The 13887-nt window shown below is 39.6% G+C and overlaps 1 protein-coding gene across 7 annotated transcripts in view; it reads right to left on the bottom strand.

Annotated features, from left to right (window-relative positions):
- rbms3 (RNA binding motif, single stranded interacting protein) overlaps window positions 1-13887 on the bottom strand; it is a 434538-nt gene that overhangs the window by 54861 nt on the left and 365790 nt on the right. For all 7 annotated transcript variants that reach the window (XM_036145333.1, XM_036145331.1, XM_036145337.1 and 4 more), the window contains one exon: window positions 13054-13160. In XM_036145333.1, the coding sequence (XP_036001226.1) occupies window positions 13054-13160 (107 nt within the window). The remainder of the gene's footprint in view (window positions 1-13053; window positions 13161-13887) is intronic.

The following is a 13887-nucleotide window of genomic DNA, read 5'->3' as shown; positions in this document are numbered from 1 at the left end:
CAGAAAACCTAAAATCCTCAGCAGTAAGAACCATAACCAAATCACAGTGTTTTTCAAATCTGTGTTTTTCAAAGCAGATAAATAACATTAAAAATGACTTTTGTGACTAAATAGAGCCACCCGAGACACTCACAGTGATAACAGGCAGGAAAATAGAAGACAAATCTGGTTAAAATGTGTATTTAGCTGCTTTTTAAAACACCCAGTTTGCAGTTGTCAAGCTGAGCTATAAGGACTCCCAGAGTCTTGGGGCTGTTGTTGAAAACTTTCTGTGACCTTTAGTTTTTAGTCTTTTATGTGGCACCGCCAGCAGCCCCTGGTTACAGAACCGGAGGGTTCTGCTGTGTCTGGACGTACAGGGCACAATTGTTATTGTAAACAGAAAACAAACCGTGATCTAGGGAAAAGAAGAATTTTCTAAAAGGAATATGCAAAGTGAATGTTTGTTTGCTAAACAGAAACACACAGGAGTGGCCAATGATACTTTCCCCGAGAATCCAGTCCATGCAGGAAATGAGACTGGTGAATGTATGTAGGTGAAGAGAACGCGTTATATAAGTTCAGTCCATTTATTATTTTGGTGAAGAGAACAGCCTTCTCCTCACACAACAAAAGTTTACTTAACTCTTGGAAACCCTTGTTGCACCAGGATTTTGCAACAACTGGAATCTTAGATTTAGAGAAGTCACAACTTAAGGCCTTAAAGAACAAGACCACAGTAGTCCATGTCTTGGCTGCAACGAAGAGCTCTTTTGGAGACATCAGTGGGGTTATTATTTGTGAGCATAAAGTTCCTAAAGTGAGAAAATGCCTTGTTAGACTGTGATTGTTCCTTTTTATACAACCTCTGAAAGTCCAAAACTTCAGCTGACATTATGGGCTGAATTATTACGATAAAAAATAGAATGTGAACGATAGCCAGTTAGCTATTGTTCACATTTACCCAAAGAAATTAACAGCAGCAGTAACTCATATTCAGATTTTTTAGTTTTAGTTTTGAAGACTTTCAGCTGCTTATATCACTGCTGCTTGGTGCTGCATACGTCCCCCCCCGTACACCTCTCCAATATTAAGCTGGCCACTAAGTGTCAGAACACTGTTGGTCTTATAGAGAGCCCAAATTGTAACATCTACCCCAAATTCCGCAAAAATTGTGGATTGTGTTGAAGTACAGTTTTTGTCAGAGCCGCTCATCACTGTGGCAGACAGGGCTCGTTATATGGTGCTTCTACATCTATAGGTAGGCTGCAGTCTGCTGTATTGCAGCTGATATCTCCTCGGCCTCACCAGGCAAACCACTGCATAATTATTCATTTTGAAAACAACTTTGTATATGATATACTCAATCAGTCCAGATCGTCCGTCTTCTGCAACTTTTGGTAGCATTCTCCGCTACATACTTGTTTTCTGTCGTTTCTTATGCTCAACTTTTAAACATATTTCTTGACCTTGAAAATGACAATTTTCATGTGCTACTAATTCAAACACAAATTAAAAGGAAAAGTTTTAAAATTGACACCATAAACCCTTCAAGCAAGCCACATAATGCGTTGCAATCTGTGAGCCTCCGGAGTTTCGCTTACCTCTGAAGCCCAGCAGCCCCTTGTTCTGGGGGAGGAATTTAACTATTTATTTTCTAGGTTCATTACTGTAAATTCCCTTTGTTAAACATAGCAAATTTGGTACCCACAGATTGTCGATTAAACCCAGATTATTTAAATGGAGTTTGTAATTGCTGAATAAGGTGTGCTTTGGTTTACGCTAGCTGCTGCTAGCTGTTAGATGTTAACCTTTCAGGCATGTGCAGAATGTCCTCGGCAGCAGCTGTCAATAGTTTCCAATGTCACATAGATCATTTGCGGCTTCACATTTATTTAAATCCTGCTTCTTCATGTTGGAAATAAATTAAATCAAACGTAAATCAACTTGTTTGAAATTGGGAAAAAAAACCTGACAAGTGTCAAAGTTGAGGCGGGACTAAACTCAGTCAATAGGACAAAGCGAATTAGTATCGAATACACTCTTTTTCTATTTCAATCAAACACAATTATGCTATTTTGAATAAGAGGCAATGAAGAAAATGCCTTTTAGAGATGAAAAAAAAAAATGAGAGGGAGAAAGTGTAAGTGTGTCTGAGGCGATCCTGGAGTCCAGGAGAGGAACCTGTGCCGCAATCCTTCATCTGCATTCCTGAAGGTTCCCTCCCGCAGGAGAGCTAATCCGATTTCTTTTAACAGGAGGCTGCTGAGGATGACAGATTTCATCAGAACACACACACACACACACACACACTTTGGACCCCCTCTGCCTCACTTCTCTTTCTTCAACATCTTGTTTTTTCTCCTTCTTTCCCTCTTCACCCCCCCCCCCCCCCCCCACACACACACACACACATACACACACATACACACACAGCCAACCACCACCCCTCGCCTCTTCCTGTACCTCCTATTGCAGTTGTTTGTCCTGGCGACAACCTGCATACAGTTAAGCGAATGGTGGTAATGGAGCAAAGGGATCAATGAGCGTGGGTTCAAACCCTTGAAAATGTGGAAAAAAAAAAAAAAAACTGGACTCACTTTAAATTGGTTGAAAGATAGTTTTCTGGCACTGAGGTGTACGTGGAGTCACGTTTCCTTAGGAAGGCATTTTGCTCAGTTTATGCCTAACTGCTTAAAAGAGCTTATCAGAGAAAATGCTGTGGCTGTAAACGTTAAAACATTAGCTGCATCATTCTCTGACCTTTCAGATGTTTTTTTTTTTAGCGTGGTCCTAAGCGTTTCCACCAGAGCTTCAAAGCGTCTGTTTCAAAGGACAGCTGCAAGTCAAGGTCTACCATCTTTTTAACCTTACAGTATGCAAGTACTCTAAAGTATTTGCATTCACTGAAACTTTCCCCAGTTTTCAAAACACGAGACTTTATGTATTTTATTAGGATTCTAGATGATGGAGTAATGGTACGTAACGTACAATTTTCCAAACGAAAATATAAAAATTATGGTCAGCTTTTTGCTTTCACCAACTTTTGATCTGATGCATAAACAAAATCCTGTAGAAGTCACCTGATTTGTATATAGAGGCTGTGAGGAATGTAACGCTGGTATAAATCCATTTGTTCTGCGAAGGCCTAAAAAGTTTGTTGGAGAAACTTAGAATGGAGATGTTTAGGCAGAGTTAGGTTATGAAATAATATCCCAAAGCATGAATACCTCACAGAGCACCATTTACACTATCCTCTGAAAAGAAGATGAGTATGACACAACCGCAAAAACTATCAAGACACAAACTGGTAGTTAAACTAACAGGCCAGACATGAGGAGCATTAACAAGGGAAGCAGCCACAAGGTCCATTCTGGAGGAGCTGCAGTGCTCCACAGCTCAGGTAGTGTCAACTAATAGTCACAAGTGAGAAGGAGAGGCAAAGAAGCCATTGTTGAAACAAAGCCGTGCAAAGTTCAGCTGGACATTCGCCACAAGCCATGTAGAGGACACGACAAAAACTCAAAAACGGAAAAGAAAAAAACTCTGTGAGGCAGAAAACCAACACCGCACATCGCCCTGAAGACGCGACCCCCTACGGTGAAACATGGTGTCGGCTGCATCATGCTGTGGGGATGTTGTTCTTCAGCAGGCCCAGGGAAGCAGGTCGGAGTTCATTGAAAGACAAATGAAGCTAAATTCAGAAGGAAATCTGGTGGAGGCAGCACCAGAGATGAGAGTGGGTATAGGTTCTACCTACAGCAGCACAACAGCCCTTAACATTCAGCCACAGTTCAGAGCAATTGTTCAGATGAAAGCAGACACTGCAAAAGGGGAACGAAAAGTAAGTAAAATATTCTTAAAGTTAGTGTATTTCTCCTTGATTTGAGCAGGTAAATAAGATTATCTGCCAATGGAATGAGTATTTTGACCCCTAAAATATAATAAGTAGATTTACTGCACTTGAAATAAGATGATGGAGATGAGTTGTTCCAATTTTAAGTGCAAAAAACTTTTTTCCATTGGCAGATCAGACATACTTTTACTTCCCCTTTTGCAGTTGACTTGTAAAGTCTAGACATAAATTAAGAACCATTAGCAAAACATCAACAAGACAAGACAATTGTCGTTCCCAGACGCTCTGCACTCTGTTTGACTGGGCATCAACTATTTTCAATAGAAGGACGGGTAAATATTTCCTTTTTTAAAACGAAAACAGGTGGTGAAGGCAAACCCCGAATAAGACTTTGTCTGTAACAGAAAGGTGACTCTACAAAGTGCTGACTTTTCTGGGTGGATGGTTTGGTGGGTGGGATGGTTATTGTGTGTGTGGAGGGGTTATTTGTATATTTCACTTTAAATTGAGTTTCTCACTAACTTTTCTAGAATAAAACTCATTAAAACACGTATACATATATGTCATATAGAACTCGTGATAAAGCTGAAGTGTTAAGAATACTTTTGCAAGGCACTGCTTGAAATCAAGAGATTGCAGACCTGTTTTGCCTGTGAGTGTGTCTGTGCGTATGTTTATAGCAGCAGCAGCAGACTTGGCCAGCTGTTTGGTGAGGCCGCTAACTCCCCTCGGTGCTGTGCTTCCTTCCCTGTGCTGATGACTTTCACAGCAGAGAAGCTCCTCCTGACCAGGGACTCTGCAGGGCCACAGACTGATTACTGATGCCGGCTGCTACTTTCGCAAAAGTGCAAAAGAGGCAGCCAAACTACCTATGGCTCCAAAATGCATCCAAAACGGCATAAAACAAAAACACAACCATCAAACAAAGCTCAGCCACTGATGCGGCATTCAGAAAAGTAGCTGTTTGTTTTCAGCTTCCAAACCTCTTTCATGTTTTCTGCAAATAAAACCGTTTTTTTTTTAAATAATCTTTGTATTCTCCAGAGAGTCTCGTTTTTTTTTAGGCTATACTTAAGATTGAAACATATAAAATCTCTGTGTCCTAATACACAGTGGCATCAAGCCCGCTTGCATTTTTCCATTCAGAAACCAATTTGCTTTCTGTTTTTCTCCTGCCTGGTGGCCACACACACACACACACACACACACACACACACACACACACACACACACACACGGACATCTGTTAGGATTTCACACAGAGTGAAAAGCCGGATGTTTTTTTTTTCATCTACATGCATTCCCCAAGAGTAGCTGCTTGAAAAGTGTGACTTTGAAAAGTTTTTTTCTTTTTTTGTTTTATATAAGTGTGTGTTGGTGACAGAGAAGGAGTAAAAAGTTGGGGGGAAGGGAAGCACCTACAGAGCTTGGGTGTGTATTTGAAAAAAAAAAAAAGTGCAGTGACTAATATGTTTGTCAGCAGGAGACAGTAAGAGACAGCCCTTTCTAGACTCCCACATTGGGTAGTTTACAAGAAAATCTGTCATATTTCTCAATCCTTGCCACCAGCCGCCCTGTAGCACTCAACCCCTCGCAACTCCTGACTGATCATGCAATGTGTTCCCTCTCTGTTTGTCTGTCTCCGTCTCAGTGAGTCACTTGCTCTTTCTCTCTCCATATGTTGCTGTGGGGTCTGGGAAGACTTCAAACGCCGGCAGACAAAGTGAAAGTAAAAAAGAAAAGAAAGATGAAATGTGTGCAAAAAGCACTTAAAGGGAGAACGAGAGGAAGAGTTAAGGGAAATTTAAAAAAAAAAAAAGTCGCATAAAACGAGAAAGTCTGTTGAGGCAGACGCGGAGTGAGAGATTAATGGATGATGTGGACTGTTTCTCCCCTTCGTCCGCAGGCAAGAGGCAGCGTGGGGAGAAATGTCTTCGGTTCTGATGAACGGACTGACGCGTGGCGCTGATCAATGAGCACGCCGTGCCTGACACACCATTCATTGTCCAATTGAAATGCTTTTAGCTCAACTAGATCAGATCATGAGGTGGCCTGACGTGCATAGCCTCCAGGCAGGTGCAAATGCAATTTCCCCATGCACAAGTAAAAAAAATCAGCATCATTGATCAAAAGTAAATAATCACGAAACACGTGTATTATGTCGCTAAACGCTCATTTAATCTGAGAAGATATCCAAGATTTGGGGAACATTGGTAAAGATCAATAAAGATACACAGATCCAGCTTTTCAAGGTAAAATTGATTTTAATTTTTCTTAAAACTCTGAACTGTAGATTACAATTTTTTTAAAGGACTGTAACAAAAAAAATTACAACACAAATAATGCTATTGTAAATTACATCTCCATGTAATTTAACTAGTAGGCTAGTCCAATGCATTTTACAAATAATTAAATGTGATTATTTATCTGATATTAATTATTTTTCCTACTGAATGATCAGTTAATAATATTTGTTACAAAAAGACCAGGAGTTAATTTTATCCCAGCACTGTAATTTGTCTTAAAACTTGTTTTGTCAGCAATAAGGATGCGTTAGCCAACGCCTACGAGAAAGATCAAGCAGCAGCTACTGTTTGAATCAAATTATCAATTTATTATTATTTAAACCATTATTAAACCAACCAAATCAAACAAACCACACAGACAAAAAAAAAGAAAAACTTTAAAGAGCAGATCATCCACTTCTACTGATTGTAAATTTGGTAGGTTAAGCTAGAATAATGAACGAACATTTGTCAACTTATCAGTCAACCGATTGCAACTTTCAGAGCCGTGAACCCTTTAAAAGCTACTCCTGAACTCTGGTAGGGAAGGTCTTCTAGTATTTGTTGATTATCTAAACTAACTCTCAAACGTTGGTTTGGAAGAAAAGAAGGAAGAAGGACTGCTGTCCATCCCAACACATTCAGTGACCTTGATCTCACCGCGGTCACTAAGATGGCAAATCATTTCAGTTCCTCCTTCAACCAGGGGTCAGACGCTGGCAGCACATTCCAGCGGCTCAGTGCGGCGTCTCGGTGCTGGGAAATACTGGCATAACGTCCTTTGAGTCGGCTTTGGGGATCGCTTCACAGAGGGTCAGCCACAGTTTATCTCTCGCAGCGCAGGCGTTCATGGCTACAGGCCAAGCCTGGGCTGCTGCAGCCATCGACTAAAAGGGAGGATGGTTTGGAAAATAACCCCAAAATATGAATGCAGTAAGTCTCCTTTCTCCAGGACAGCAGGTATTAAAAAATGGACAGGACTATCAACCGTAAATGGTGTTCCTTCGAACACCATTCTGATTAATAAGGCCTGCAGAAGGCACCTTCTTGTTAAAGTGGGAGCTCTGACAACTACTGAAGGGTCTCTAGCGTTTTAAGCTATCGAAAGCCAGTTTCTTCCAGTACTGGAGCTCATTTTATCAGGAGCAAACCAAAATCTATGTGTTGCAGTGGATAGGAGTTCTACATCTTTTGTTTTCAAAATGTGAAACGAGTCCATACCGAATCAGGGAACAATCCTCCAAACTCTTTGACCATCAGAAAATAGCCCATTTAAACAGGATAACATTCAAAATTGATTTTACGTTATGGGGATTTAAACAGAAATGTTCGATTCAGAATTCGACCCTTGAGGAGTTACTTACTATAGGGGAGTCATGCATGTCAAAGTATTCAGCTATTTTCTCCCTATTAATGGTTTGCTTCACAATCTTTCCCCTTTGCAATTATGAACTACTATAAAAAAAAAAAACATTTAATTTTGCGGTTGTAATGTAACAAAATATGATAAAGTTAAAAGGGAACGAGTAGCTTTCCGGAACGCTGTGCACTTAATTCTAAAAAAAAAAATTATAATAAAATGTCCCAGTGTGACTCTGGAGTAATCACCCAGGATAAAAATACAAGCTTTTGGCAACATATTTAGCTCCCTACTCTTTGTGTTGAATTTCAGCACATCATCATTTTGGAAAACACAAAGTAGTTTGAAACAATGTGAGTGGAGGTCACCAGAGGGGAGTTTGAAGGGAGAAGATAGCTACCAGGAAGAAGGGACATGAAGATGTTTTGAACTGATACACAAATCCCTGCCGTGAGATTTTTAACAGGAGGTTTTAATGGGTCTTCAGTGTACATTTGAATTAAACTTCAAGCTAGCCAGTTTACATTAATGTGCCTGGGTGTTTTTTTTTTTTGTTCAGCATAGCCTTTGGCTGAACTCAGATCTAGGCACAAACTCCGGGTCCCTGTTATTTCTCCCCTGTCATTCTTGTTTCCCCTCCAGTCTCTGTATGTTTATAAAAAATTGGGATGCACACATTATTTTTTTTTCTTTAGATGAAACTTCCCATAGCTGCAGCAGAACGCAGCATCCTCGACAAGCTCTGTTTAATGAGTTTGCACATCCTACAGAAGAGTAACTTAAAGCAGAGTCTCTTTTCATGATGAAAAGCTGAAATTCATATAAATAACCAGAGGTGTGCGCTAAGCGTTTAAAAGGGACCCTGTACAATTCCAGCAAAAGAATTAAACAATGTGCTTTGTATTTTTACAGTAACCCCGTTTTACATCCATAAGTTGCAAGAAAAAAGTGAAACATCAGACCTTCAATAAACTGTTATACAGAAGGACATGCCAATCAGATGCATCAGCCCTTCGCAGAGCTCTGGATGCATAATTAAGCAGTAAACTTTGGATGAAAGAAAATCCGTTTGGATGTACAGGAATGACCACCAGATCTCTGTCCTGCCACAAACTGGAAACATCAGTAACACTTGTTGCATTACTTGTTACTGACCAAGAAAGAAGCATTCTGCTCCAAAATCAACCTGGATTGCTCACTTGGACAGGCCCCTAGAGGAAAATTATATTATCAGACCAATTTTTTTTTTCTTGCTTATGTGCCAAGAATAGTACAGCAAGAAATGTGATTGTAGGAAGGTAATGCTTTGAAAATCACCAACAGCCTTCCAGTTGTCACGCATGGAAAGCAAAGAATCATTAACTCCATCAATTGTTACCAAAACTAGTGTCCAAATATTCAACAGTATTTATCCCAGAAGATTTTTTTGAGCGCTACAAAAACCATGTAGTATAGGTCTAACTTTTTAAACGGGCCTACTCACGTATTTAGACTATAAAAAGAAAACACAAAAACACTTAATAAAACATTATAAGCAAAGTGTTCCTCCTGATAGTGTTTACTTAGTCCTTTCTGAGCCTGAAAAGAACTTTGGACCGGGCGAGATCAGCAGACATTAACAGTCTTGTGCCACACTGCAAAAAGGGAACTAAAAGTAAGTCAAATTTTCTTGAAATTAATGCATTTTTCCTTGATTCAAGTAACTAAATAAGACTATTTGCCAATGGAATAAGATTCTTCCACTTAAAATAGGAACATTTCATCTCTATCATCTTGTTTCAAGTGCAGGATATCTAATTATCTTATTTTAGGGGTAAAAACACTCACTCCATTGGCAAATAGTCTGATTTACCTGCTTAAATCAAGGAAAAATACATTAATTTCAAGAAAACTTGACTTACTTTTGGTTCCATTTTTGCAGTGCATCTGCCGGCATCAGACCAACCCGATCTACAGGGTTAGGGTTGCTTACTCTAATATCGTACTTCCGGTCACATGGTCTTGTTATGATAAATATATGTAAAAGTTTTACATTTACAATCAAATAGAACCAAAACATAGTGCAAAACACAGGAATAAACAATTTTTTAAAATACACACTGAAAAAATGGAACTATAAAGAAGTAATATTGTCTTAAAATGAGTGTATCTGTCCTTGATTTGAGCAGGTAAATAAGATGATCTGCCAATGATATAAGACTTCTGCACTTAAAATAGGAACAATTCATCTCCATCATCTTATTTCAAGTGCAGGATGTCTAATTATCTTATTTTAGGGGTCAAAAAACTAATTCCATTGGCAGATAATATTATTTACCTGCTCAAATCTAGGACAAAAACACAAATTTTAAGAAAATTGTACGTATTTTTAGATCCATTTTTGCAGTGCAGGGCGTAATAATTTAATCAGAAAACCTTTGTAGTCTACTAGAGTGAGCTACTGGTGTAGAAATTTGTAAAGTCATAGTATGTGACGAGGCCCCTTTAAGGGACATTTCAACAAATAGCGGATACACGTGTGACCATCAGTGGATTAGAAAAATCCCAAAATAAATACGGAAATTTGAGCAAACAAAAATTTTCCACAAAACTTACTAAAGCTTTATTTTGTGTCAGATTGTTCCACCCAACAAAACAGTATGGTTCAAATAAATAATCGAAAGCACCGTATTGGAATGTCAGGTATGCCACTGAGGACAGGATGTACATCAACCAGAACTAAAGACGTTAGTGCCGTTAATCATGTGATGAAGAGACGCACAAAGCCTCGTTTATAGGCCGACCAACAACAACAACAAACACACAGAAGCTGTGTGTTCTGAAGGACAAACATTTCATCTCTCCTGGAGGTCCTACCTTGCCATTTCAGCATAACTGTCAGCCTCACTAAATGCGTGTGCTGGGTTTGGGTGTGCGCTCGCATGCTGTCTCATCTATATATTCCGGTTTTAAAGGCTCCCTCGCCTGTGTCCTCAGCCCGTCCTTCCAGTACGGATAGTTGTTAGCTTTAACCTTGTATCTGCATGTTATCACATTGAATCTAGTTTGGAGTTTTCTGGCACTCTGATGTATGGTGGAAATATGTGTTCAGTGAGGCATTTGGCTTAAGGTGCAATTTATACCACAGCTCATGTACATCCAGGGTCAGGTTGACTGGTATCTGATGTGTTGTTTTTTTCATCATACTAACTTCATATCTTAAAATGAACAGTTTTTGCTTGCCTTATTTAGGTTTGGAAAATACCCTTATTTACAGCAGCAAATTTTAGATTAATATCAAATGAAGACTTTCATATTGCCACTTTCCTAAAATAATGGCCCAGGTTTTTCAGAAAACACACAAAAACAACACAGCCTATGTCACACTCTTGACATAGCCCATTATACAACAGGGGTGGTATTGCATGATATCCTCAACTGAGGATTTAGACAATCTCACGAGAGGTAGCCAGCATCCTGAGGAGATGATTTAGCCAAAAGAATGACTCAGGTCATTATTTCAGGAAGGTGCAAAGAGTTTTGGTACACTTGTGACTGAAATGCAGTTCATTGCAAAAGCATTCACTCACCTTAAGCTTTTTTTTTTTAGCATTTTGCTGTTACAAGCACACATCTCGGTGTATTTTATCAGGAGTTTATATGATAGAGATAGACCAATCCAAAGTAGCGCATAGTTGTACATTTAAAAGAAAAAGATATATGGTTTTAAAAAGGATTTACCAATACATATCTGGAAAGTGTGGGATGCGTTTTCAGTGACTGAAGCGCTGAATACAAACGCATGCTACACTTTAACTGCCATTAAAGGTGCTGCTCGCGATTGGTTGTCTCTATCAGTTTCGTACATCTAGAGCAGGGGTCACCAACATGGTGCCGGTGGGCACCAGGTAGCCTCCCCCCCCCGGAGCATATGTGGTGCCCTCAACCCTCCAGTGAGCTGCATTTAAAATGCTGTATTGTTCAGTTTCTCTTCCTTTTTAATAATTCTTGTATTTACATAAATTTAAAAACTTGTTTATATTACATAGAGTTAAGGTGGGTTTACAGTTTAGTTCAAAGGTCAGTACAGGTAGCCCTTCGTATGAAACAGTACCAATAAAGTAGCTCTCAGTGTCAAAAAGGTTGGTGATCCCAGATCTAGAGACTAAAATCATTTCAAATTCTTTGTAGAACAGCTCAAGTGCAGTCAGATTGGATGGAAAGCACCTGTGAACATCAATTTTCAAGTTTTGCCACAGATTCTAAGCTTTTGATACAGATTTGGACACTAATTGGGTCATTTTAACACAGTTTGTTCTGATCTGAACAATTCCATTGTATATCTGAGTTTATTTGTAACGGCCTGGTTGAAAGTGAATCTCTGCTCCACTTTCAAGCCTTTTCAGGCCTAAATCAGATTTTCTTCTAGGATCTCATTGCATTACGTCCATCTAACCTTCTATTGACACAGTGCAGTTTCCATCTCCCTACTGAAGAAGAGGATTCCCACATCATAATGCTGCCACCAGGTTTTTTACTGAGGTTATGTTGTGTTCAAGGTCAGATGCATTATAAAGTTTTCCACTCATTTGACCAGAAAAATCATTGCTGTGTCTCCCACATGGCTTGAAGCAAACTGCAATTATAACTCTCATCTTTCCACCTCTTACAGAAACATAAGGTTGGTTGAGTGCATGACTAATAGTTATCCTGTCAATAGATTTTCCCACCTAAGCGGTGGATCTCCGCAGCTTCTGCAGAGTTACCTTGAACCTCTTGGCTGCTTCTCTTGTTAATGTTGTCCTTGCTCGCCCTCTCAGCGTAGATGGATGGTCATGTCTTGGTAGGTGTGCCGTTGTTCCACACTAAATCCAGTTTATAGAGCAACGCTCTGTCGGATATCCACAGCTTAGGATATTGTTTTTATAACCCATCCCTGCTGTAAGCTGTTACACAATTTTATCTCTGACCTTTTTGTTGTGTTTCTTGGCTTGCAATATGCTTTTTGTTCCCTAATTTTCCTCCCAATAAACCTCTGAGGCCTTTACAGAAGAGCTGCATTTATGACTTCTGACAGACTGCCACTTATTAATAGGTCACTTCCAAAGGAAGTTGGTGGCAATAGATTTTGTTAGGGGTATCAGAGTAAGGGGGTCTGAATACAAACGGAAAACAACTACCAAACCAATAAAAAACATTCAATTTTGTAGTCGTAGCCTGAAAAATATGTGAACATGTTCAAGAGGTATCAGTATTTGCACAAGGTACATTACCGATTCTCGCATTTCAGGAAAATGCAGGTAAATATTTATCCATTTTGCTCAAATAGAATATAACACATTAACAATGGATGAAAAAAAATCCCACAGAAATGTCGCAGTGATTCTGTCTGCAGTTATAGAGCAGCTATAAAAACAATATCATAGACCGATAGACTCAATTGCTTTACATATTCATTCATTTCATGCTGAGACTCAATTCTAGGGATGTGGGGAAAGCTTAGGGTCACTCAGCACTTACGATTTCCTCTCAGTATGCAATAGCAAATGTTTTTGGATGGCTGTCCATCCATTTGCACGGTCCCAGTCTCTTACCTCCCCTTCTCTGTGCCACGGCCTCCCATTCTGAGGATACTTGCTCTGGCTTTGCCGTTTCTTCTGCCCGCCGTCTGCAAATTTGCACAGCAAAGGCTCCGTGGGGGCTGCAGAGAAAAAGAAACGAAGGTCAGAGATATGTTAGAAGGACTGCAGCTTGTGACCCTGCAGAAAGGCAGATGCCCTTTTGAACCACAACTCTTTTTTTTTTTTTTTTTACTTCTGCGACAGCATTTCTTTCTCAGGCACATTCCCTTCCTCTTCCCTGACGTCCTATGGAGCTGCTAGAAAAATTCCCAGGTCGACAATGTTGGCAGGCCTTCTCTGTCCTCGCTCCGGCTGGCAGCGCATGAAAGAGCATTGCAGGGTATTGTTGAAATAATAATCACAGTAATCATGCTTGTAAATAGCTCTTAGATGGTAATGCAAGGCTGCTATGTCAGCCAAAGCTTTTTTTCTAGAAGGCGTTCTTGTTCTGGGTGCATAATCCCCACGTGTTTTACCACAACAGCCGTCTCCCCTTTTCTTCAAAATGCCTTTTTTTCCACTCTGAAACCAGGAGTCTTAGGACCTCACTGCACCGTTGTCTTTAACCAAAGTTGAGTAAAAATATTCATTCAGCTGTACTTGTTGCTAACACTAGGGGCAGTCTTTGCATTTTAAACATTTTAGGGATAGGGTTGTCATTTGAAATCCCTTCTAAGATTGCAACTGTATTTTAGCAGGAAACCCTGACAGAGCTTGAGTTAATTTAGTAAAAAATGAGAAAAAAAAATACTTTATCTCTATCAAAAGCCTTTTGTGGACATAATTACCAGTGAAAGGTCAATGAAA

This window comes from Fundulus heteroclitus, chromosome 13 (assembly GCF_011125445.2).
Source record: "Fundulus heteroclitus isolate FHET01 chromosome 13, MU-UCD_Fhet_4.1, whole genome shotgun sequence".
Classification (NCBI taxonomy): Eukaryota; Metazoa; Chordata; class Actinopteri; order Cyprinodontiformes; family Fundulidae; genus Fundulus; species Fundulus heteroclitus.
This window is presented reverse-complemented; position numbering and strand designations above follow the sequence as displayed.